Raw genomic sequence first — 26,510 nt, 5'->3', positions numbered from 1 at the left:
TTTCTATTCAGCAGACATTCCTCTCACTTTTGCCTTTGAATAAATGAGTTCATTTAAATTTTATTAAGCAAGGACTAGACGCCTGGAACGAGCTGGCCCTCCTGTGGGCCTCCCAGAATGGATGGGCTGTGGTCCACGAGGAGGATGTGCTGTTCTGGTGGGTAACAGAGCTGGAAGAAACTGAAGCCAGGAGTCAGCCTTTCAAGCCACCAAAACCAAAGCGTTGTCTTTCACAGGAGGGTTTTAGAAGAACAAAGAGTTTCAGATCTATAAAACCAAAATGATGCCTTTTGGACAGGTCTACATTGAAAGGATACCTGGTCTGTGATGACGCTGTGTGGCTGCCAGAAGCACAGAGCACCATATAGTAGACAGCCAGCAAGGCTCGGGACACAAACAATTCTTGAACAACAGTGTTCCCAGAACTGGAGTGACCTCCCTCCCATGATATGTTTGTATCACTTTAGAGCAGGGATTCTCAGATGTCAGGGAGGATACCCAAGTCACTGTGAACTGCAAACCCCCTTAGAATGTATTTAGTTCTACCGTGGAGGGTGGGTGAGACGGGGAGCAGACAGAGCTATCACCCACCACCCGGGACCATCAGTGTGGAAACCGCTGCTGGGGCGAGTGGCTGCTGCAGAGCTGGGTGGATGCATGCACAATGGCATCTTGGTGCGGAAAAAGTTGAGGACTAGCTTTAGTGAAATGATCTTGTCAGAGATGACACGTGATTGGTTAGTGAGAGTGGTGTTCTTGTCCTTCTCAATACATCCAATTCTGTGTTCTTGGACCAAACCCAGCCCCCTTGAATCTAGCCAGCCATTTAGAAGTTTATTCAGGATCAGAAGAAGATACAAGTGAAAGGATCTGGGTGACTCCATTCCCCTCATTAGCACATGTGACTCACAAGATGTGTCATGTCTATATATAGTACAGGACACACATACAGATGGTTTCTTCATTTGGGAAAAGTATGTCTGTTCTTATTCTGTATATAGAACATAGAACATAGACTCTATACTATAGTAAAGATAATTTGAGATTAAGAAGTAGGATTCCAGAAGACCTTTCCTCGGGGGACACTGAAATGAGAAATCATCGGGAGGATCTGGGGAAGGATGACACCTGTATCCCTTCACCCTCCACAAAAACCACTTCTCTACCCATTGGTTCCTAGTGGATGTGCTGAGAGGGAAGAGGTCTTTTAAACAGGAAAGGCAGGAGTTGCTTCTAGACATGAGGGAAAGATGTTAGGATGATGCAAATAAGCTTCAAGGACAGAGAAATCCACTCTCAAGGTTCTGGGTGCTTACGAGGTTTATTAGCTATCTATGGCCACCTAGCAGATGAACACAGGACGTAGTGGCCTAAAACAACATTGGTTATCTTCCAGTTTATGTGGGCAGGAATTAGGGAGCAGCTTAGCTGGGTGGTTCTGGCTTATGAGGTTGCGATCAAGGTATTGGCTGGACTGCAGTCTTCTGAGGGCTTGACTTCAAGAAGGCGTGCTTACAGGGCTTTTGTTGGGAGGACTCAGTTCTGTGCCAGGTGGGCTGCTCCAGAGGTCTGCTTGAGTGTTCTCGTGACACAGTGGCTGGCTTTGTAAGAGAGAGAAGTCACACTCGGTCATTTCTGCAATATCCTATGGGTGGGTGATATGCGTCACCCCTACTCAGTATGAGGGTGCAGATGCCTGGAGGTGGGGTCACTGGGGGACAGCCACCACACGAGATCATGCCTGATGCCAGCCTGAAAGGATGCCGAAAACTTGTAATTCATTAAAGGTAAGAACTGCCTCATCAACTGGTTAAAGAAATGGATTGGGACAAGTACTGAGCAAGCAGGGGCCCAGAATCTCAGGGAGCTTTGGGAAAGGAGGGAAAGGAAGAATATGCAAAGTAGTTACAAGGTGGTTTCGAGCTCAGATATAGACTGCTTGGAAAGACGCTAGAAAACTGTCTTTCTCATCTAGAAACCTGGGGACTAAGGTGTGAACTGAGAAGATTGGGATGGTGATGGAGTGATGTGGACATCTGTACCCAGGACATGACCTGGGGAACTTCCGCTCTGCAGGTGGCCTGGGATGCTGACTGTGGGGGGATTTTGAGAGCCAGGGAAGATCCCACCAGTCCTGCTGGCAGCGCCAAACCAAACAGCCTCGGCTACATGCTTGATGGAGCAAGAGGCAGCATGGCTTTAAAGCAGAAATATAATCTATATTTAGATTATAATAATCTATAATCTATCTATCTATCTATATATTTGGGTGCCCCACTCAGCTTGTGGGATCTTAGTTCCCAGACCAGGAATGGAGCCCACACCCTCTGCAATGAAACCTCAGAGTCTTAACAACTGCAGCGCCCAGGAATTCCCAGAACTATAATATTTAATAGCAGCTACGCCACAACACCTACCTTGAGGGAGTAGCCAGCATACGAGTAGGAGTGAGATTTCCTGTCAGCTTTACCAGCCAAGTCAATATTTGGCTGGAGCTTAGACCAAGTGAGACTCAAAAATATGTCCTCATACGTTCCTGTATCATTTTGCTTTCCCATCCATCCGTCCATCCGTCCGTCCGTCCATCCATCCATCCATCCATCCCATGTTTATTGGTCATTTACTTTGTGCTTTGATTTGCTAGAGAAAAACACAATTGTTGAATTTTCAATTCATAAAATTGTGTTTTCCCCAGATCATGACCACAGTATTGTCTCTGGAGCATGTTACCACACTAATCATATTTGTTGAGGGTGAAAGTCACACAATTAACAAATGGCAAAACTGAAACTAGATTCAGGTTAGCCAGTCTGTCTATACCCTTTTGGAGCACATCACCTAAAATGATTTATTTTTTCCTGGCTCAGGATCTCTCTCTCCTGACCCTCATTGGTTGTTGCTTCTTTTGAGAAGACTCCTTTCTCCCAAGCATACCTGAAAACTCCAAAGAAAATTACATGACAATATCTCCATACCTTAAAAAATGTTAGACGTAAGTACCCTTTTGTAAACATCTATATTGGTCTCACCTTATAATCGTAAGAATTCCTATTAGATTATGGGAAACCAAGCAAAATTTTTTTGTGTACAGAAATAAACATTTAGAAACAGAACTTTGATTAACAGATAATATGTATTATTATGTATACGTAATACTCAATATATAACATAAGCATAATATAATACTCTCTACAAGTAGTATTATCCACATTATTATGGGCTGAATTCTGTCCCCTAAATTCATGTACTGAAGCTCTGACCCTCATACCTCATTTGGAGATGGGACCCTTAAAGAAGTTGAAACGAGGTATTAGGGTGCGCCCACATCCAAAAGACTAGTGTCCGTCTAAGAGGAGATTAGGGTACAGACAAGCACAGAGGGAAGGTCGTGGGAGGATCACGTGAAGACACAGGGAGAAGGTGGCCATCGACAAGCCAAGGACAGAGAACTCGGAGGAACCACTCTGCCGACACCTTGACCTTGGACTTCCAGCCTCCAGAACTGTGAGAAATAAATGTCTGTTGTTTAAGCTGCCCACTCTGCTATTTTGTTATAGCAGCCTCAGCAAACTAATACACACATTTTACAGATAAGGGGATTCGAGGGGGTCAAGAAGTGAAATGATGCACAGGTAAGAGGCCCTCTCAGGCGCACACACGGGCCTACCCCGCCCAGAAGCCATGTCCTGGACCCCACCCCCAAGAGAGCACGCTCCAGGGAAGTAATAAATACTAGTCAGCGTTTTCCTCGAATGAAGTCACTTTTACACGGCTCCCTGGGCCCTCTCCCCAGCCCTTTTCACAGTCCTTTTCAGGTTTGCAGAGCAGACCACCGGGGCCTCCGTGTGTGTCTCTTCTGGCTGGACTCCCACCATGAACCTTGAGAATTCAACTGTCACCTTGACTTTCAAAACAGTAACTATAAGAGCTTCTCAAATAATTCAGAGGATCAGAGAGAACATTTTTCTTCCTAAGACGTGCTTGTCATAAACAAGATATTTTACTACTTTAAAGAGGAAATTGACGGCTGGAGCTTCCTTATTAGTCACAGCAGAGCCTGAGGACCCCTGTGGCCGGCCTTCAGGCCTGGTGAGCTTGGAACACACTTGGGCTTTATCTGGCAAAACCAGCTTCAGGCAGGTCTGTTTACTGACCTGACAGGCTCAACGTCCAGACCCAGCGGGTGAGCTGCACAAAGAAAACCAGCCTGTTGGGTTCAGGGCTGTGCCGAGGACACACCTCCAGCCTCCCCTGATTTCTTTTGCTGTAACCTCCGTCACCCCCTCCTTCACTGAAATTCAACCCGGCACCAGAAACTAATGAAGCAACCCGTTTGCACACAGGGCGGCCACAGCGCCACGTCGGGTTGATTATTGGCCATCTTGTAAACAGAGGAGCAGAGGACTGTTTCCAGTTCCAAAGGGGCCCGGTGCCTAAGTGTGCAGCCGGGCAGCTGGCGGCTGTGCAGACAAGCTCTCACTCAGGCGCTGCCCTGGGCAGGCACATAGTCACTGCTCCCTTCCCAGCTTCTGATATTTGACCTTACTTAATATTTCTAGCTTTTAAAAAAATTTATTTTATTCAAGTATAGTTGATTTACAAGGTTGTGTTAGTTTCTGCTCTACAGCAAAGTGATTCAGTTATACATTCATACATTCTTTTTCATATTCCTTTCCATTATGGTCTATCACAGGATATTGAATATAGTTCCCTGTAATATTTCCAGCTTTTTAATGTCTGTCCTTTTATTTGTCACTGGAGTCCTGGAGTTCAGCCCTTGGACTCTCCTCTTCCTGGGTGAGCTGACGCCCTGTTACCCTTCACCCTTCATGTGCCGAGGAAATGCCACCTCCATCTCCGGCCAGCACCTCTGTCTGAACTCCGGACATACATTCAACCGTCTACTCAATGTTTCCTCTTAGACTGCTCAGAGGCAGCTCAGACTTCACATGTATAGACTGAATTCCTAACCTTTCCCCCAGAACTTCCACTTGCTGGAATTTTCCTCCTCTCAGTCAATGACACCTTTGGTTTGTCAGGCTGTGATCCCTGGACGTTTCCTGCCTTCCGTGGACCCTCAAACCCGGGACCCGATGTGCCAGGTGGCTGGTGCTAGCTCCACCCTCAAGGCATGTCCAAAGCCAGCCTCCACTCATCCCCACCTCTGCCACTCCTGGTCAAGTCCCCACCCTCTCTGCCCCAGAACTTCCTCTTTAACTGGCCTCCAGGACCCCTGACCCCTGACAGGTGCTTTTCCTCTGCAGCCCAAGGGATCCTGGGAGCAGAGTCAGACGATGCTACCTACCACCCAACCCAATCCCAGCAGCTCCCGGCTCACCTAGAATGGATGCCTTCTCCACGGCTGCCTACACTCATGTTCTTTTCTTCATTTCTTCTATGACCTCATGCCCCTCTTGCTAACTTTTCCCAAGCCCCACGAGGCTCCTTGCTGCTTGTCTGACCTTCAGACACAGTCCCTGCCATCAGGGCTTCTGTCTTGCTGTCCGCTTGCCTGGAAGACTCCCTCCTGACACCCACAGCACTCAGGCCCCTCCCGCCTTCAAAGTCTTTGCTCCAGCGTAACCCGCGAGAGGCCCTCCCTGACCACCGATTAAAGCATACCCTGGCCCGTTCCCCTCTCTGCTTTACCTCCTCTGTGGAGCTTGGCATCCTCTGACAAGGTCCACATTCACTTATTCTGGTTACAGTCTGTCTCTGCCCCTGGAACGTTTGCTCCACAAGGAGTGCTTTCCACCCCTTGTGTTCATCGACAGAGCCCAACCGTTGATGAACTACAGGGCTCGATGCAGTGGATGCTTAATAAGTATTTGCTGAGTGAGTGAATTAATGGCATTTCTCCTACACAACTGCCTCTGTTTAGATGGAATAGTCCCACTGTCTGAGGAGGAAGGGCAAACGCATGGTGGCTCGAGCCGGTTACCTTTGAATTACTCCAAACCTGGTGGATATTGTTTTTGGAGTTCTCCCCCATGGCAAGGGCTGTTTTAACTTACATTAATTCTGTGTGACGCAGGGTCCTTCCTCTCTCATTATGTCCATCTCACCCTGGTCATTAAATACCCGCCTTGATGCACAGAGGCGTTCAACAGATAAGGGCTGCAGCGTGTCAGCTCAAACCGGGCAGCTTCAACTCCTTTCCTGGAACAGAGCAGAGTCGCCCATGCTGCTAGGTTGTCCTTGAGTCCTTTCTTGTTGGACAGTCTTTTTTCTCTGCCTTTTCTTTTATTCTATTAAAAAAAAACTCCGGACTCCTGTTACAGGGATTAAAAGAAAAGAAAACTAATATTGTTAGCATCACAAAACCCTTCTTGCTGCCGTTTTCACCTTCTACAACGTTGGGTTATTTCAGATTAATGAATTTGAAGGAGTTCCTTTGGCGTATGCGGCAGGACTGCATTCTACACACTCCAGTCCCAAAGGGCAGAGCTCAAAATTTACGGAAACTAGATCCCAATGGCTACTAGGCTCAGTTTATATTGTTGGAGAGGAATAGTCCAGAAGAACTCAGCCCGTAGTTCAGACATCTGGTTCCCTGCCATGTTTGGGAAGTCCAGAGCCCAAGGGTCAGTCCCAGACCTGAGTGGTTGTAGTAACCTGGGGGTCATTGCTAAGAGGTCTGCCTAGAAACTGTGCATCTCTCTTCACCCCAGCAGAGCCCAGGGGAGCTGGGAGGAGGGGCAGTGTCCAAGGGTCTGAGCAGCGCAGGCAGGACTCCTCCCAGGGTGGAGAGCACAGAGGGCAAGTGATGGCAGTACCTTTAGCTGGACCAACAAAGACCCTTGTGATTTAGTTTGGTAAAGGCGATGGAAAGGACTCTCCAGACAGTGATTGCACTATGAAATGTTTTCTAATGCAACTTAAAACTTTCCAATTTTTGCTGATTAATGAACTTTTAGAATTATAGACAAAAATTTTAAACATAAAGATTGGATCATAAACGAGTCCTTATGTTGACAAAGGGACTCAGTCAGTTTATGGAATTGATTTAATGAACAGATAAACTGATTTTAGATTCGTGATGTGTAGGAATGAGGATGATATTTCAGTGGGACATATATGGATTCTGTTTCTAACTACATAAGCCTTCTCTCTACAATCCTCTTAATATCTTAATAAACATAAAAAATAGCTACTAAGAGGATAATTTTACCTCAGCCTTTAAAAAAACCTGCCAGATTGTTGTGAATTGTCTCTCTCTTTTTTTCTTCCTAAATTCTCAGGTTTTATTATTTATGCACATCTGTATTCTTCTCCCCTTGATAGCACAAGACGTCGAGGCCTGTTTCTCCTGTCTTTCCTGCATGATCAGGGCCTGGGTAGTCTGTGTACCTCAGACGGAATCAGGGATCAAGGGAGTTGCCCCATCGCTCTGTTCTGTGACATGCTGCTAAAGGTTTGCTTCTTTTTTGTTTTTCTAAAAAAGAAAGCATTGTTATTAAAATAACCCCATTGCTTTGTCATCTTTTGATGGTGAGGTTATAGGCTACAGTGAAAACCTCTCCCTCTTGAGAGTCACCAGTGGGGTGACCTTGGGTCCCTCTGAGCTGCTGTTTCCTAATCTATAAAGTTGGGGGGCAATAATGGTACATGTTTAGATTTTGTGTGTATTAAATATGACACTGCATACAAAATGCTTAGGACATCATGAGCCTCACCGGTGTGGCTGTAATTGGTTGAAGCTTTGTGATGGGGGAATGGGGAGAGTCTCTCTGGTCTCAGAGGACGGGTGTTTGCATTTCCCCATCCAGAAGCTCGTCCTCAGGCACCCCTGACTTTCTGTTGCACTTTGCACGTCCCATTACCCCCACTACACCCCGCCTTGCACTCTAGTTATTTCACAGATATTTTCTCTCTTACTGGGATTGTAAACTCCTTGAGGTCCAGACGCTCTAAGCGCATCTGTACAGACTGCCACTGTTCTCTTTGGTCATACTAAGTTCACGAGTGGAATCCCTCCATGCAATGACGTAGCTAACAACCGTACCCCTTTCCCTCCAAAAATCAAACCAATGGCACAATCCCGTGTGCAGAGGCAGTATCCGCCTTCTAATACATTCTCGATGCGCATGACAGAGAAAGCGGACTGCCTGCTACAGTCTCTCTTCTCAAAGACAGACTTGGGCAGCTTTGTAGGGTGTTTGGATGTGCACACATTCATTCAAAGCATTACACAGGGGCTTCCCTGGTGGCGCAGTGGTTGAGAGTACGCCTGCCGATGCAGGCGACACGGGTTCGTGCCCCGGTCCAGGAAGATCCCACATGCCGCGGGGTGGCTGGGCCCGTGAGCCATGGCCGCTGAGCCTGCGTGTCCAGAGCCTGTGCTCCACAACGGGAGAGGCCACAACAGAGAGGCCCGCGTACCGCAAACAAACAAACAAAACACAAAGCATTACACAGCCGTTGCAAACCCAGAAGTGGATTGTGAGCCCTATTTGAATGTATGAAAATTCCTTTCTCTTCCCTGTTGTAGGATTGTGGGAGTTTCCTTGCCCTCAACCGGGAAGATCTAGAAAAGACAGATGGTTGCAGTTTCTGGAAGTGAGGAAGATAATTCTACCACTTCAGAATCACCAGCCCAAGTGATTACAGTTGTTGGGAAATGATTGCATGGCGAGTCCTTATCTTCAATGGTGGCTGAAAAATTAGAGGACATCAAGGTTTTGCAATAGCTAAGAGGGGTTTCTGAAGAGTTCTTATCATCTGCGAGGATTCAGGCAGCTGGGAAATGTCTGGCCTGGGGAGTTTCTGTGATGTGTGTTCGGGGAGGGAATTTGGAAACATATCATTTGCCGCAAGGGTCCGGGGAAGAAGCTTTTTTATGGGAAGGGTCAGAACAGCTGGGAGGGCAATTCAGAGGCTGCAGCAGGTTTAAGGGAATGGAAATGGGGGCATTTCCCTGCAGGGGAGATCAGCAACAGCTGGGAAGACCAGAGCAGGGTGGGAGGGGGGTGGTTCAGGGGGAAAATAAACAAAGACTGAGGGCAGAAAGGGGCCTGCAGTGTCGCTCAGCCTTGCGTGGTACCTGCCCTCGGCATTTGCAGTGGTTCCAACCTTTCTGCCCCGGCGAGCTCCCAGTGCAAATTTACCTGCCATCCTTCCAACAGCCCTCCCGGGGGCTTTCATTTTTCTCCAGGAACTTATGTATGTAAATCATCATTCACCTCTATTGTAATAATCTTGCAGGATCAGTTCAGCTTGTTAAAAATATTAAAATACCTATCAATAACACTTGGGCAGGATGATACCCTTATTAAAAATAAATATTAGAGATGTAAAAAATGCAGTCATACTTCATGACATGTGTTCCTGAGAAAGTTCTGTAGAAATAGGATTTGGGCCAATAAAGTCACATTTAAGTTTTACTCTAAAGTTTGTTACTTAACTTGAAAGGTGCACCCAGGTCATCAGCACCGTGCTATGTTTTAGCAAATAGCTCTTTAAGATGCAAATAACCACGAGTCCCATGTGATACAACTTATAGGTTTGACAGTTTTTAATCATGATAATTTTGAAATATAATGCAATTCATAAAAATGAATAAAACAAATACATGGTAAAATGAATTAGTACAAAACAAGCGCCTATGTAACCACCATTCAGATCAAGAAACAGAACATCTCAACATGAGAAGCCCTGTATGGCCCCTCTCCTTTCCAATGTATAAATTATCCTCGATTACTTTGGCATCTAACACTGTTTAGTTCTGTCCATTTCTTTAGAAATGCTTTCACTATATATACGTCAAATTTGATAGTTTACACCTTTTTTTGTGTCTGGCTTCTTTCACTCCTCATTCTGTTCATGAGATTCATTACTGTCGTGGTATTTATCTGTAGCTCACTCATTTTCTTTACTAAATAGTATAACATAAATTCCCAAATTTACTCATGCATTTTACTGTTTTTGACGTTTAGACTGTTTCCAGTTTTGAGCTCTTATAAGACTGCTCTTGCACGCATGATGCGTGCACAGAAGCACGTGGGCACACATACAGAAATGCATGGCATGTATACAGAGCTGTGAGCAGAAGTCATTTCAAAGATGAAGCATTTCATAGTTGGTGGATGACCCTCCACACTCTCTTTCCTGGAAACCATGTGTCCTGGGCTGCATGGTTACCAGATGCAAGCAGCCTGGATCCCCGAGTCACCACTTGGAAGGGCGCTGCCTCAGACAGTCATTTGACCTGCAGTGGATTTTGCATGACCAAAGAATCACTCCTATGTTTCTAGACATTAAGATTTTGAGTTTATTTATCACTGTAGTGCAGCCTAGCCTAATCTGACCAGTAAAAACAATATAAACATTTTCTTTTCAGAAGTATTTTTTACAATCAATATTAATGATTGATTTTTCACATCTGAAAGTTTCATCATGTCAATGGGAGCTCTTTTTGAGTAAAAAAAAAAAAATATTCATTCTAGTTACCAACAGGCAAGAGACAAAAGGACATCTATAGACAGGGCCCCAATTTCAACATGTTGGATAATGTCCATATGACCCCTCACCATAATGCTAACTGATGGGAGAGTCTGGGGTCTGCAATTACTGACAAGGACCCACTGGTGGGCCAGCTGGTGGTCTGGTGACATTTATATGATCCTCCCATCTTCTCTAGTGAAAAATGCCGACATTATTTTCCTTGTCAATTTTTTTTTTTCCTAGGCTGGCATCCCTGGTGGTAAAAAAGGACAAAGGAAGGGTATGGTCAGGGCTCAGTTAGGAAAACAGCCTCTCCAAGGCACAGGGGCAAGGAAGGGAAGCTTTCATGAGGTTGGGAGTTGCAGGGAAGAGGGACACAGTCACTAAGCCTGTCCAGCTGAATCTGGTACAGGGCTCCAGTTGAAGCTTTTGAGAAAACCCAGTAGCCCTGCGGACATGGCCACCAGCCAGGCCATGAAAGGGAGCGCAAGGTGTGCTTTGTGGGGGGCTGCAGCCTCTGTGGGTCCAGTGAACTCAGGCTGCTGTGAAGACGATGAGGTGGGCACAGAGCAGGAGGAGAGTAAAGGTGTGTCGGGCCCTGTGAGTCTGTCCGCCATCACGTGTAGCCATATGACAGTCCTCTACTTCCCAATCCCCAGGGAGCTCCTCTCAGTGGACAGCCATAACCTGGAACACACAGAGAAGGATGCTTTGGGGAACAGCAGCCCAGCCTCAGATCCTAGTTCCCCGACCAGGGATCGAACCCAGGCCCTTGGCAGTGAAAGTGAATAGTCTCAACCACTGGACCACCAGGGAATTCCTGAGAAGTAATTTTCTAACTGGTGGTCTCTCACAGGACATTTAAAAACCAAGGCACCGCTAAAGAAAAGAAGTTTCCTTCAGAGATGAATGTGTCCAAGATAAAGGGTGATGGCTTGAAGAAAGAACAAACACTCATAGCTACACGACCCGTTGACACGAAAGATCCAGAAACCAACCACTTCTGATTTGGTTCCCTGCTGTTACTTATTTATGGAAGATGGGTAAATAGTGAAATGTTATAAATAGTAAAAAAGAAAAAAAAAAGCTTTGTATTGAATTTGATGATGGAAATTACACCCTGGCAAAGAATGTATTAATCAGAAAATTATTTTAGCGTCTTTCTTGAATATGTCAAAAGATAGAAAAGTGAAAGGTACACAGTATAAAGTCTATTGTCATGGTTTTTACTATATTAGTTCCAAAGTATAAATTCATGATAATTAGTGCATTTGAAAATTAGATACTCTTTGCTAGTAGAACAGGTAAAAGAGCTTTACGGAAAAAATATACTAGAAAACGTGCTGGGGATAGAGAGTTTGGTGAAGCAAGGGTCATGCTTTTTTTTAGGAGATTAAGAGCAAGTGTCAGTAGGTTATTTTAACAAAGTGCTATGATAGTGATTAGGCATACGTTCATCAGTGTAAGGGCTCGGGTCCGGTGGGGGAATGTTCACAGCTGGGCTGGAGAGCCACGGAGGCACCAGAACTTAAGAGTGGAAGATTGCTTTTTGCCCACGTAAATGCCAGCATTTCCCAAATTTACCAAACCCAAGACACAAAGGAGACATTGCACCAACTATGCCATCCTGGTGGATATAGATGGGGAGTACAGGAGGGGTAAGGCATTCTCAGAGAACAAAGGAATGGTCTTTCTTGTTAATTGCTGCAGGACTCATGTGCTCTAAAAATACTTTATAAAAGCAGAAAACAGAAAACAGCGACCTACTACTTTCCCCACATGATGTAAAGTGTCGGGTATGAGAATGAACAAAATAAAGTCCCTGACCTCATGGGGCTTGAACGGGGAGACAGACAGCAAACAAACAAGAGAACGCATCATATGATTTACTGATCTATTGTAAGATTTACCGATTGACCTTACAGTTGGAGGGGCGTCCACAGCCCCGGCCTTGGTCAGCACTGAGTTCCAGGCCATCTCCCTGCCTCTGGACTTGTGTATCACGGGCTGTAGAAAAGTCTTCTCGTAGTGGGCAGTTAGTTCTGTGGCTTTTAAATAAGGCTGCAGGGGGTTGATTAAATTGGATCTAGAAAGATGGGCCAAAACGAGTGGAGTGGGACAATATTCGACATAAAAAAGGGAGCAAAGCAAAGCCGGGGGCTCCAGGATACAAAAACTACTATATGGCTAGAGGTCGGGGGAGACCCACATTTTGTAGGGCCTGAAGCTGATCACATTTGGAGGCCTTCTGTAAGAGAAAGGATAAAAATTTAAGGATAGGAAATTAGGTACAAAAATATTGATTTAAAATGAGACATGCATCACAATAAGCTATGCAATTTAAAAGGCCGACAAACACCATAAACTTCAAGAATAGCCACAAGAAAACATTTAATAAACCACCTGACACACCTCAATCATACTATTTTCCCCACATCTTTTCGCTGCATACCCTCCCCCGGCTCTACTGAGGTCTAGTTGACAATGAAAAATTGTGCATATTTAAGGTGTACAACTTGATGATTTGATATATGGATATATTGTGAAATATTCAAGTGTGTGTGTGTGTTTTGCGAACACTCAAGATCCAGCTTAGCAGATACAAGCATACAATGTTGTTAACTCTAGTCACGTGGGTGTGCATTAGCTCTCCAGAATGTATTTATCTTGCATAACTGAAACTTTGTGTCTCTTGAACACAACCTCCCCCATACCCCTAGCTGCATGCCCTTTGACTACTTTTTCAATTTTGTAACGTGTTTTCTAGAGAAGAATGGAAATGTACTTCACATACAGGTGAACTTGCTGTTTGTGGTACTGCGACAGGTTTGTGTCCTCAAAAACGCAAGAATTCACATCAATTCTATTTCCCGTAAAAATGTATAGTGCATTTATAATCGTATATGCTGCAGTTAGAGTATATTCCTGAGGGGAGAGAACTTCCATTTTGACCAGGTGTAGGTGAGAGAGCCGACCCCCATCTAACAATACTATGTGTTTTATGATGGAAAGAATAGCCACGAACTACCGTCTGGCTTCAGGAAGCTATATCTAAACTCTGTGACTGCTTTGCTACTGGAACCTTCCGGTGCTGGGGAGAGTGGGAAAGTTCAGATGGATACCAGCAGTATACTGCAGAGTAGGCACGTGACTGGCGGCCATTCCTACACCTGGGTGGCTAGAAATAAGGTAACTATATGTGGGAACTGAAAACCACACAGATACATCCCATCAGGGTCAAGGCTCATTCTTTGGGTCAGGCAAGTGCAAGTTTGGCCCCTTAAACTTTGCTCCCTTGTCTCCTTCCTTCCCTCACCTTGGTCCTGGCTCTGTATCCATTAAACGCAAACGAAATGTCTCCCCAACTTTACTTTACTTTGGCTTGATCCTCAGAATGTCCACTGCCACATCACAGCTTCTCCGTATGAGAAGTTAGAGTTGAAAGAGATAGTGGGATTAATTGGTGGTGGTTAAAATATATGATTTTGAAAAATTTACAAAAACATAACCATGTGTTCACACTGCTAGGGGCCCCAGAGCCTTGGAGAGGTTCTCTGCAAATGAGGGGCCATGGATTCAAGGCTCCAGCGTCTTGGTAAATCCACCTCTGCATTCCAACTACAGCCACACTTCCAAGGCTGAGTTTATCACTCTGTCTTATTTTTGCTTTCAAGGACACTGGGTAAGAACTCAGGCTCTGGAGCCAGACTACTTGAATCCTGGCACTGCCAATTCCTCGCTTGTGGGACCTCAGCATTTTATCTAATATCTCTGTGCCTCGGATTTTCTCATCCTATACCCATAAGATGGGTATAAGTAATGATAAGATGACAGGAACTAGCTCATGCTGAGTGCTTACCAGTGTCTGGCACGTAAGAAAGGATCGATGTTTATTAGCTACTGTAACTTTTATTATTAGTATCACCATTCGTGTTCACAGTATGTGCCTCTTCTCACACCACAGTGCAAACCCCGAGGAGCCTTTGCGTCCGGACTAGGCCCAGAAAGGCTTCCCTGTCTTTCCGGATGGACTGCTGACTAGATGTAGAGGAAGGAGTCACAGATAAACGGATTCCCCACCACCACCATAATACTAACGTCACCACATTACATTTAAGCAAATGTAGGAATTGGGGCTATAAAGACATTTGCTGGTTCAGGGCACGCCAAAGAGAAAGTCACACGAGCATTAACAAAGGACCTGACGTTCTTTTGCTCTCAAACGACAGAATACATTACTTTGGAAGAAGAAAAATCACACGACGGGCAGCGGCTAGACATTAAACGAAAAGTTGGCTGTTAATTCAGCCTCCTTCCGACGACTGTCCCCCAGGCATTTCACTGCCCCCCTCGGGTGCAGCGCTGTGGCCGAGGAGGCCGGGACCGCGTGGAGAAGGGGGCGAGGGGCGCAGGGCCCGGAGGAGCCTGGCCGCCGGCCGCGTGGACGGAGGCGGCGGGACCGCGGGCCTCTAGGCGGTGGCGTCAGTGTCGGCGCCGGGAGGAGCTGCCCTCTGCCGGCCCGGCTCCTCGGCGCCGCCCCAATCGGGCGTCCGGCGGCCCCCCGGCGGCTGTCTGGGTCCCCCGCCCGCGGCCGCGGTCCCGCCCCCCGCGCGCCCGGCTCCGGCTCCGGCTCGAGCGCAGAGCGCGGCGCGCAGGCGGGGGCGCTGTGGGCCCGGCGCGGTGAACGAACGGCCGCCCCGCCTCCTCCCCGCGCCCGCCCCCAGCGCGCCTGGCCGCCGGGAAGCGGGAGGAGACAGCGCGGGGCTCCGCGCCGCTCGGCCCGCAGTCCTCGGCCGCGGAACGGAGCCGGCGCCGCGCGAGCCCGAGTCCAGCCCGAGCCGCCCGGCCGCCTTTGTCTGCACCTCGCGCCTGGGTCGGGGACAGCTCCCCCCGCGGCGGGCGCGGGCCGATGCCCCCGCAGCAGGGGGACCCCGCGTTCCCGGGCCGCTGCGAGGCGCCGCCCGTGCCGCCCCGCCGGGAGCGTGGGGGGCGCGGGCCCGGGGCGCCGGGGGGCCGGGGGCGCGCGGGCGGCGCGGAGGGGCGCGGCGTCAAGTGCGTGCTAGTCGGCGACGGCGCGGTGGGCAAGACCAGCCTGGTGGTGAGCTACACCACCAACGGCTACCCCACCGAGTACATCCCCACCGCCTTCGACAACTTCTCAGGTGAGCGGGGCCGGGGCCGGGGGCCTGCGGGGGGCGTGGGGCCGCGGGGACCGGGAGCCTTAACCCTGGCGCGGGGAGCGGCGGTCGCCTCGCCATTCAGGGGCAGGCGGTGGGGTCTAACAGGTCGCGCCCAGGTGGCCTGGTCAGTTTCCTGGGTAGAGAAGTTGCGTCAGGTCGACGTTGCTGGCGCTGCTGCCGGGTTTCGATCGGAAGGTGACGCGCAGGTGCCATTACCTGTGGCCCGAGGGTCCGTCCTTTCCTGTTGGTGGCTCCCCTCCCGAGGGCGTCTCCACTTTTAAAGAGCCGCGGAGACGGGGGAAGAGAGTGGATTTAGTGGAAATGGCACTAGAAGCACTAGGGAGGACCGAGGTTTGGATTAAACCTGGAGAGTAAACACAGCTTCTTCCCTCCGAGCACCAACGCTTCCCCTGCCCCCGCTTCCACCGCCCCCATGGGCTCTGTTTCTGAGTCTTAGTATCTTTTCAGTATCTCTTTAAGCTACTGAAAGCTCTGATGTGTACAGTGCTATATCATTTGGTTTGGTAGCTATCAAGATAAAGGAGTCCTTATTCTTGATTTTTCAAGTCTTTTTGAAATTTAAGAAAAAGTTAAAATCCATGGAAGCTAGGGTGAAACACTTTCTCTGTTTTTTTTTTTTTTTAAAGCACACACACACACACACACACACACACACACACACACAGTCACACACAAGCTTCTCGATCTTTTGGAAAGTCATGGTGGCAAGGACTTGCTTTCTTCCACCTGGAAGGCACCCTAGGTAAAACAGTGCTGTGCTACTGGGTTTCCCACCTAAACGATATTGTTTTTTTCCTTTTTTTCCCTCCTCCCAACTGAGTAGTGTAAACATGTATAAACAATTTAGAAAGTTGTATTGAGACAAAACGGAGTACTTCATTCAAATAGAAACCTCAGAGCAGCGCCCTGATGCAGGCCCCTCCCCAGATACCCCTTCCCAGTGGAAAGGTGGGAATGGTTTTCTTTCCTTTCCTTTTCTCTTTTAATCCGCTCTTTGAGCTGACATGGAGAGATAAGCTGTGCCCTCTTTTATAAGCAGGACAATGCGGGCAGCCTGTGTTTGCACGTGTTCTCAAAACAAGCCACACTTTTATGATAAACCCCAAAGTCACCGAACGTTTCCCAAGGGAAAGCAGAATTATTTGTGAGATTTTTCCACTGACTTAAAGCTGCAAGGTTGGTTCCCACTTACCCCCCAGTGTTGTTTTTGGGTTTTTTGAAACAAGAGTGACAGGAAAATAAACCTTCTGGGGCTGGGAGAAGAGCGCAGGCCCTTCTGGGTGCCGTCAAAGCTTCTGGCCTCCTGCCTTCTCTGGGGCATGGAGCGAATTGCCCGCCCTGCAGGTTTGGGTGCAGAAATGCCTCACGGGCCTCTTTGTTTTAGGCAAGTCTTGAATTCACTGGGGACCCAGAATAGGAGCTGAAGGGTTTGGAGTGAGAATGGTCATACAAATTAAAACTATCATTCTTCTGGAAAAGGTTAAAAGAGACCCCCCTGACAGTCCTTTTGGTCTTATTTTTAAGCTGTGGTTTCCGTGGATGGGCGGCCCGTGAGACTCCAGCTCTGTGACACTGCAGGACAGGTCAGTATCACATCGCTGCTCAGTGCTGGGCGAGGACAGGGCCTTTTAAAGCCCTTCACCCCCGCCCCAGCTGGGCCATTCTAGAGCCCCACCCCCACGTATGGCCCCTCACAGAGGGTGGTGGTGGGGACACAGAGCTCCGTGCCAATAAAACAGGGTTTGGCCCGGCTCTGTGTGGGCAGGACAGGGGAAACAGGGTCAAGAGACGTTCTTATCTTCTGGGAATTTCGGATCTTATTTACTTTCTGGTTTTTATTAAAAATTATCAATGTTGCTTTGTGCTCATTTCTCAAAGTAAGTTGGCCGTAGCTTACGATCATTTTATTAAAGGTCAGCAAGCCAAATACTTAATAAACTTACTCAAGAAGAAGATGGAGTTCACGTCAGTAAGTGTTAACGTTTCCCTTCCTGAGCATGGTTGGACTTGCTGGGGTTGCTCCCATCCCTTGAAGCAGAGATACAGCGGCCCAGGCTGTCCTGAGCTGGAGGAATGAATGAGCCGGGACCTGATCCTTCCGAATCGCGAACATTTATTCCTGTCTTGGCCAGGCACTTGGACAAGACAGCCAGGGAGCTGGTGGGAAGACCCGGTGTGAGGTCCCCTTTGGGGTGTCCCTGAAGAGCTCCAGGGACCCCGGTCCCCCCGAATGGTGTTCACGTCACTGAGTTCTCACCGTGCTCTGTGAAGGCCCAGGGTGCCGTCTCTTGAGTTAGCCAAAGTGACAAGTTACTAAGCATGTAGTCTCCCCAGCACTTGAGAAAGTGCTGGGGTACTTTGTCGGCAGGTAAAAGTGCCCACTTCACTTCTGAGGTGTCACACGACCATATACATTGAAGAAGAAGCTGGCTTTCCAGTGTCCCCAAGAACCTCCTCCACACCAGGGCTTCTCAGTTACTCACCCACTTGGGACAGCAAATCCAGTCAGGGCTTTGTTTTTCAAACCTCGATGTGACACAAAGACTGGGCAGCCTTGATCCCCAGCAGAACGCTGGTTTGGCGGTGGCCACGGTGGCACACGTCATAGCCAAACCTCTTCTGCTCTGTCCTTACCCTTCCACTGGGGCTTCCCAGTTCCCCCTTTATGGGGAGCAGAAAAAACCAACCGGTCTGCATTTTCTTGCCTGTGGAAAAGAAAAATCAAAGAACACAGGCTCTTCTAATATTTAATCTTTCTGGACGCCCTGCTGCTATTTATAATGAAAGCTTAATTGCTTTGTATAAAGATGTTTTTCCTACCTTGGGTCAGATTTTCTGATGTTTAAAATGAAGGCCGGGACTTCCCTGGAGGTCCAGTGGTTGAGACTCTGGGCTTCCAACGTGGGGAGCGTGGGTTCGATCCCTGGTCGGGGAACTAGGATCCCGCATGCCGTACAGCACAGCCAAAAAATAAAATAAAATGAGGGTCGAGTAGTGCCTCCGTAAACAGAGGCCTCCCTTTTGTAGCAAGATGTGGCGGCTGAACAGCCCGAGAATAAGACAGAAGGCGGGAGAACTCAAGACACCAAAGGGTGTGCTTATCTGGGACCCTTTAGGGAGGAGCAGGCAGCCCGGTGCAGGCAGCTGCCCACCACTGGCTCGCCTGTCAGGTGTTGGTTCTGCTGGCAGACATGGCTTCCCGGGCTGGGGTTCCCTGCCTCATGCCTTCTTAGTGCCTGGTACAGAGTGGGGCTTCTTCACGGTTTGTAGAGTGGATCAATCAATAAATGGAGTGCTGGGTCCTGGGGGAGGCAAACTTTAAGTCATGGGCTTGCCGCTCAACAGACTTACAGTCTACCTGTTAGTAGAACTTGTGAAAGAAACCAGTGAGGTTACAGGAGGAGGACAGCAAAGTCAGCTCAAGGGGCAGGATGAGTAGACCCAGGAGGAAAATCTCTGAGCAATTTTGAAAGAGGAATAGGTCTTTTACCAGGAACACTATGTAGAAATGATCCTGAATTATCAAGAAAGAATTTAATTTTTTCCTTAATAGGGTCTGTTTCAAAGTCAGGGCATCAAGAGAATCATTCTAGACGTATGTTCATGGAAAAGGTTCATAATTCGGGAAATGAAAAGGTTTTGGTGCAAGTTGGTAAGCTTTGGTTTATTTGGAAATTATCCTTCTGCTCTCCCAGCAGTTATTCTTGTTTGTTTGTTTGTTTTTTGAATAGATCCATTGTTTTATTTATTTACTTATTTTTGGCTGCGTTGGGTCTTCATTGCTGGGCGCAGGCTTTCTCCAATTGCGGCCAGCGGGGGCTGCTCTCCGTTGCGCTGCGCGAGCTTCCCATGGCGGTGGCTTCTCTTGTTGCGGAGCGCGGGCTCTAGGCACGCGGGCTTCAGTAGCTGTGGCACGTGAGCTCAGTAGTTGTGGCTCACGGGCTCTAGAGCGCAGGCTCAGTAGTTGTGGTTCACGGGCTCAGTAGTTGTGGCTCGTGGGCTCTAGAGCGCAGGCTCAGTAGCTGTGGCGCACGGGCCTAGTTGCTCCGTGGCATAGCTGGATCTTCCCGGACCAGGGCTCGAACCTGGGACCCCTGCATTGGCAGGCGGATTCTTAACCACTGTGCCACCAGGGAAGCCCTCCCAGCAGTTTTTTTGGTTGAGATTCACAGTATTTCTTACCTGATTAGTAAGTATGTCTAATTGTGTAAGGAATGAGGCCAACCGTCTACAGATTTGTAGAAAACCAGCTTCAAAAACTATTTGCGAAAAATACACAGCTGGTGAGATAAAGTCAGTTTTTTCCCGCTCCCCAAGGATCAGTATTTGCTTTGACCATAAGCAAAGCTGGGTAAGGTGGTAGTCCTTTCCTACCCTCCCTACTCCAGATCTGATAAACTACCTTTTAAGGGACTTGATTTGACACGTGCCGTATTCCCTTCGTGTTGTCCCAGCCCGTGGCACTGCGCCCACCCCCCCAGGCAGTTGTCATGGTAGCTTCCTGAGGACACAGCGACTCCAGCGACCTCTTTTGCAAAGTCCCAGAGAATGTGAGCACCGGTGGCCGTCGCCTAGGGACCAAACGCAGGTTTCACATAGCAGCTGAGAGCTGGGTAAATAACTAGAAATCGCTTCTTGTGCCTTGGAGTTTTCTTGTTGGGGGCTCAGTGAGCATGTAAGATGTTAAAAGGAGTTTTTAATGCTGTGGAAATTTCACTGTGATCAATTTCACACCACGTGAAATTGATCAGACTGAAAGAGCGTGACCAATAGCAGGTGAAAACTCTTCAGCCTTCTGAACCATGAGGCACTTGGGGAAATCTTTATACTTAAAAAAAAGAAGAAATCCGACTGCAGCTTGACTAGCACTGCTGTCCAGCGGCCTGTCAATCCCACCCGGCCTGCCCTGCCCTGCATCCCAGGCACATCTCTGGGCCTCAGAACATGTTTCCTTGAGGGTCCATTACAGTTGGCCTTATCACACGTATGTGTGCTGCATTTATTTCAGCAGATAGCTAAGATTTCTGGTCAGCAGGATTTAATTTCTGCCTTGCTTCCCGAGTCCCTCAGCCAGAACCTCAGAGGTCTGGGAGCCAGATTGCCAAAGCCCGGTCACGAGGCCTGGGCCTGTGCTCACCTTTCTTTTTATTGGTAACGCAACCCCAGATCCAGGGCCCAGCAGGTGCAGTGACTGCCAGCAGCGCGGGCAACGCCTCCGTCCTGTGCTTCTTCCTTGCAGGCCTCCGAGAACAGAGGGAATGTTTCATTAAAAGATCCTCGTGGCTGGGCCGTGGGCCACCTGGATGGGTTTCTGTGTTTCTTCTTTCAGCACAGAGTTGGCACTAAGAAATCCAAGGCTTTTTTTCTTCTTTCTTTCTCTTTAACTTTTGCATGTAGAAGTCGGAGAAGTGGCAGTGACACGGAGAGAGGCCGTATTCCTTCCTGAGGAAGGACTTTAATACTGGTTGACTTTAATATTGTTACTTGGGTGTTGCCCCACAAACTGAAATACGGAGCCTCAGATGAGGAAAGTGAACTCAAATAAAAAGATCCAGGCTTCCCTTATCCCTAGAAAAAGGCCACAGATGCAGCATAACATGCACGTAAATAATAGCTCGTAAATAATCATATGTGTCAACTGAGCGGCAGAAACCTGGGTGACGTTTACCTTTTCCTTGCTGCTGGGAATCTGTTTGTCACCTTATGCCGGAGGATGGTTGGCACCCACATATAGAAATTTCAAATAGAAATGAGATGATGTAAATGTTTTCCTAGAAGAGAGATGAGTGAAAGCTTTCAGTTAGCTAAATATGGTGCTGCAGGGAACTCTAGGGTGTTTGATATAAAGAAACACTGATTTGGAGACAGATGTCCCTACAAGGGCTGAGGCCATGTCTGTCTGTCCCCAGCCAAATCCCCTGGAGTCTGGTGTCTGATGCGTGGTGCCTGGAGTCCCACATGCATCTCTGTTAGTGAGTGAGTGCGGCACGGCCTTCAGCAGCATGGTGGGTGGTTGGTTTATATAATCAGCTCTAACTTGTTCCATCCAGTTCTCTATCCCTCAGAAGTTGGGTGGGTACACCCTTTCTCTGGTTCTTTATCCTCCCAAAGCTTCGTGCGTGGGGGCCTCTGGGATTCATGGAGAGAAAAGAAGGGAGGGAAAGTAAAAGAAAAGGAGGGAGGGAGAAAAAGATAAATCGAGAAGTGTTATATCCAGCAAGTGTGAGACTGTATTCACCAGTGTTGTATGTGACATTGAGAGGCACACATTCTCTGGGTCCCTAATGAGAGTGGCCAAGTCTGGGTCCTCAACTCCAGACCTGTGTCTGATTCCCATGATTCTGCACCGCGTGTGCCCTGAATGTGCCCTGGGTGTGCCCAGCGCAGATGGGATGGAACAGGCATGGCTCATCGCTGCTGTGAGGATGGGCAGGGATGGGTCCTTACAGAGGCGCTGGGTTCACAGACTGGGGTTCCCTGGAGTCAGGGTGGAGCCCCGAGGATCAGCGTGGGTACTGTGTTCGTTTTAAGAGCCTGACTAAGTACCAGAGTTGAAGGAGTGGGTCTGAGTTACTCTGTGCTGAAGCCTAGAGAAAGTAAATTTTATTTTGAAAATCCATCTAATTTAAGGACCTTTCCTATGGTAAATTGCAAGTAGGTCTAGAGCATCAAGGAAAACGTTGAGCACGTCGGGCAGGTTTCCAGGGGCTGGGAGCATTGCCCCACTTGGCAACAGGGGCCTTTTGAGGACTCTCGCTCTTCCTTCCATCCCTCGTGGGCTTTCTGTTACCTGCCAGACCCTCTCCAGAAAAACGGTCTTTGTGCTGATGAGAACTGATGTAAAAGATAACGTGTGGGTGCTTGGCTCGCTTGCAGGATGAGTTCGACAAGCTCCGGCCTCTGTGCTACACCAGCGCCGACATCTTCCTCCTGTGCTTCAGTGTCGTGGGCCCCTCCTCCTTCCAGAACGTCAGTGAGAAATGGGTGCCGGAGATTCGCTGCCACTGTCCCAAAGCCCCCATCATCCTCGTGGGGACGCAGTCGGATCTCAGAGAAGACGTCAAAGTCCTCATCGAGCTGGACAAATGCAAAGAGAAACCCGTGCCCGAGGAGGCGGCCAGGTTGTGTGCTGAGGAGATCAAAGCTGCCTCCTACATCGAGTGCTCGGCCTTGACTCAGAAGAACCTCAAAGAGGTCTTTGATGCAGCCATCGTCGCCGGAATCCAGTACTCGGACTCTCAGCAGCAGCCCAGGAAGTCCAAGAGCAGGACTCCGGACAAGATGAAGACCCTGTCCAAGTCCTGGTGGAAGAAGTACTGCTGTTTCGTATGATGCTGGTGGGGCCCCGACGGGCTGTGTTCCGACGAACTCCGCACTAGAGGCTATATTAGCTGAAACAACTCCTTTGACCATGTAGAACCTGTATAGAGAATGCGCGTGTATATGGATTATAGGAGATGCTCCAATGTATGTATCCTTTCTTGCCTTTGACCTTCTCGTTTGTTTGAGCCGAGGGATGAGATACTTATGCAAGAGATTTTTGAAGTAAGTTAAGCGTTTGTCATGACTCTGGGAATTTAGAGCTCTAGACCTTTGGATTAATTTATATCTAATATGAAAAGGCACCTCAGATCTGGGCGTCCAGAGTGAAATTTTGCCACGAGATAATGCACAGAAGAACAAAGAGGAAATGGCATGGTTAGCTGTCCCTTGATTGAGGGCCAGCTATGGTCAGAGTAACTCTTAGCTTTGAAACCTCATACTTTTCCCCCTTTTTTTTAAGGAGCAAAAATCTGAGAAAAAAAAAGAGAGAGACCTTTGCCTATAAAACCTCAAATCAGTCACTTTGGTTGTATTCTTATACCTGGTTGCTTAAGATTTAAAAGCAACCAACAAAAAAACATGCCACTAACTATGGTGCTGTGTAGACCAAAAAGGAAAAGTTGTTGATGGGAGTTTTTCATCCTGAGACCGTATCAACAGCCAAAATGCCATGAGGAGTGTAGCAAGTGATAGCTCTGTTTTCTTTAGGGAGTGATTCACGTTGAGCTCACAGCATGGTATTTGCTGTCATACACATGAGCCAAACTGCCTGAACCTCTGGGATGACAGCGCTCAGGAGACCTGTCGGGGTTGTTTCTTACCTTCTAGCCTTCCCTTGCCCCATCTTCAGGGGGCGTGAACCCTCTTGCAAGGCCTGTAGCAGGCGGATGTTTGGGGGACACAAAATGTCCTTATTTTCCTGAAGTCAGCGTAAAGGTACTTCTTTGTGTACGCACGCAAACACGGATATAGAGGTGGCCATTCTTGCTTCTGATTCAGACTTTTAAACAGTTAATGGGAAAAAATGTGGCCCCAGAAACAGCTGTGAGGGAAGCCTGGCTTCCTCTTTTAACACTTTCTGGAACAGATCTCTTTTTGATGATGCCTTGAGATGTGATTCTAGGTGTATCTTCACACATTTTGGAGCCCATGTTAAAACATGAGCGTCTCTTAGAACCTATTTTAATATGAATGTCTCTTGAAACCTATTAAAACAGCCAGTGAAATCCACACATGCCTTTCAGGGAGCTGGTGATAGAGACAGCGCCTCGTGTGGGATCGGTGGTGGCAGGGACCGCAGCACCCTTGCTCAGCTGTCTCCTCACTGTGGAACAGTCAGAAAACCACAGATTGGTGACATGTTTGTGTTCTTCCAGGTGGCGGTTTTTAGGGCTTCATGTTCTGGAGGGGAAAAGTGCCCAAAGTGCCAGAGAGCAGTTTTACTCTGGGATGGGGCTGCTTCTGAGATGCCGAGAAGTAGCTGAATGCATCAGATTGTCACGTCAGGCTTGCAGTGGTGATGCAGATCTACCAAAATCAGTCAGTAACTGGGGAAATCTCTGTAATGCCAGCAGGTAGAGGAGTTTATCTTTCTGTGGGTCTTGTCCTTTTTATGTTAAAAAAAAAAATCCAATTTGTGTTTCTTTTTACAGAAAGTAAATGATCAGACTATAGGTTAGAGGCTTCTTTTATTTCTATTAGTAAATAAAATTAACTAATATCCTTGTTTAAAAACTGAAAAACATGCTGTTTATTATTTATTTTTCAATACATTGAAATTGATATCACTGCTTCCTGAAGCGTTTAGTTTACATCCTGAGTGAATAAAATTACTTCATTTGTGGAAATGCCCCAAATGGACCTAATGAAATGTGTTCGAAGCTTGGTGCCTGGCTCACCTACCCGTGAGCTTCCCAGACGGGGCTCTGCCTGCCCTGGTGTGGAGCGGGTGAGGAAGGGTTATTTGACTGGCAAGTGATTTCAAACAGTATTTTTATAGTAAAGCAAATGTCATGGAGTAAAATGCAAGTTAATTTTTAAGACTGAACACGACACTTGAAAGAAATTTTATGCCTGTGACAGCATATGGGGCTCTTCTTGGTCCCCCGGTGGAGGGGGGAACCTTTGCCACCCTCTGCCTTTAGGGCCAGCGGTTGGTGAGGAACACCTCTGTGGTCCAGTTCCAGAGCTTCACTCGTGTTTCATTTTCAGCCCCGCTTGATGCAGCCTGTACTATTAGTGTGAAAAACCCAGAAGGTTGACACTGAGATGCAACAGGTTTTAATATGTTGCCAAATTTATAGAAGAGTAAATGCACAATTGTACTCGAGGTTTTCCTCCATTTTTACTTCTTGGGGAAAATAAAGATTTGGGCAGAAAAGTTTTTAAAAGTATGTGCTCGAGTTAAATATAAATTTGATTCACTTCAGAGCTCAGACGTTGTTAAACTTACAGCTTGGTATCGAGGAGGACGTTTTATCAGAGTTGTGCTTTGGGAAATACCCTAGCATAAGTCCTGCGGTGTAGGCCCGTCATAATTTAACAATACAGGGTCCTCTACAACTGTCATCTCTTTTCACCATGTGTGTAGAAATGAACCTTTTGTAATGTTGATCTCTGTGCTTGACACACTTATGAGAAACCACCCACCTCTTACACAAGCCCAGAGGAGGGCAGGTCTTCTCCCCAGTTTTCTAAAAGGAACAGCAGGTGCAAAGGCCCTGAGGCAGGTTACCTGGTGCCTTACCAAGTCATACTTTTCTGTTTTTCCATCATGTGGCACGCGGGATCTTAGTTCCCCAACCAGGGATCAAACCCACACCCCCTCCAGTGGAAGCGCAGAGTCTTAACCACTGGACCACTGGTGAAGTTCCCATACTTTTCTGTTTTTAAGCGTAAATGACGTTGAGCAGAACGCTCTCTTTGAAGATGCTCTCCAGGAGGTGGTAGGAGATAAATTCTGACCTGTGGCTCTAACGGCACCTGTATTTTCTACCAAAGAATTTCTTTGGGAGTGAAGAGAAGTTCAGGGGTGTGGAGAGGCAGGCCCCTGAGGTGTGGTGGGAATGCGTCTGTTCAGGGTGGGGTTTGAGAATTCCGAGTTCCATCTGAGATGAGCACCCTGTGGGTCTGTGTCTGTGATGGGCTGTGTGCTGACCTCCCTGTCTGTTCTAGGAGCCCAAGTCCAGGCCCAGAGCAGCAGTGAGCATGGGGTGACGCTGAGGTCACAGATACGCCTGGGCTTCCTCCTGTGGGGACAGGGCTGCCCTTCTCACAGGCCGTTGGTGTCCTGGGTGAGAGCACAGGTGCGCACATGGGGTAAACGTCTGCAGTGGCCCCGGGAGGAACCTGGGCTCCACCAGCTTCCCAGTGAAGGCCAGCAGGGTTCCCCATCTGCAGGGGGTGGACAGCCTTCCTGGTCCTCTAGTGAAGGACAGGCCTGTCTCCTTCCTTCCCCACATCACCTTCCATGTCAAGGCTACGACTCTTTTGTATCCACTGACCAGTCAACCACAGTGGACTAGAAAACTGGGCAGAGAGCCA

General features: G+C 48.0%; 1 protein-coding gene and 2 long non-coding RNA genes across 3 annotated transcripts in view; 2 read left to right on the top strand and 1 right to left on the bottom strand.

Annotated features, from left to right (window-relative positions):
* The window catches only part of LOC132593618 (uncharacterized), a 57,618-nt gene extending 48,690 nt beyond the window's left edge, over nt 1–8,928 (top strand). The window contains exons 3-5 of the long non-coding RNA XR_009559316.2: nt 2,868–2,992; nt 7,285–7,414; nt 8,492–8,928. This is a non-coding gene — a long non-coding RNA (uncharacterized lncRNA). The remainder of the gene's footprint in view (nt 1–2,867; nt 2,993–7,284; nt 7,415–8,491) is intronic.
* Nucleotides 8,929–9,585: 657 nt separating this feature from the next.
* On the bottom strand, nt 9,586–15,964 carry LOC132593619 (uncharacterized). The gene is made up of 3 exons (XR_009559317.1): nt 15,840–15,964; nt 12,354–12,691; nt 9,586–11,130 (listed from the first exon to the last, which is right to left on the bottom strand). It is a non-coding gene; the product is annotated as an uncharacterized lncRNA (long non-coding RNA).
* Nucleotides 15,182–25,338, top strand: RHOU (ras homolog family member U). The gene is made up of 3 exons (XM_030839478.3): nt 15,182–15,605; nt 17,169–17,227; nt 22,521–25,338. Exons 1-3 carry the CDS (start codon nt 15,353–15,355, stop codon nt 22,974–22,976), a joined length of 768 nt encoding a protein of 255 aa, XP_030695338.1. The 5' UTR covers nt 15,182–15,352; the 3' UTR covers nt 22,977–25,338.
* The last annotated feature ends 1,172 nt before the right edge of the window (nt 25,339–26,510 follow it).

This window comes from Globicephala melas, chromosome 16, assembly GCF_963455315.2.
Source record: "Globicephala melas chromosome 16, mGloMel1.2, whole genome shotgun sequence".
Taxonomy (NCBI): domain Eukaryota; kingdom Metazoa; phylum Chordata; class Mammalia; order Artiodactyla; family Delphinidae; genus Globicephala; species Globicephala melas.
The sequence above is the reverse complement of the archived record's forward strand: the minus strand, read 5'-3'. Positions and strand labels throughout refer to the sequence as shown.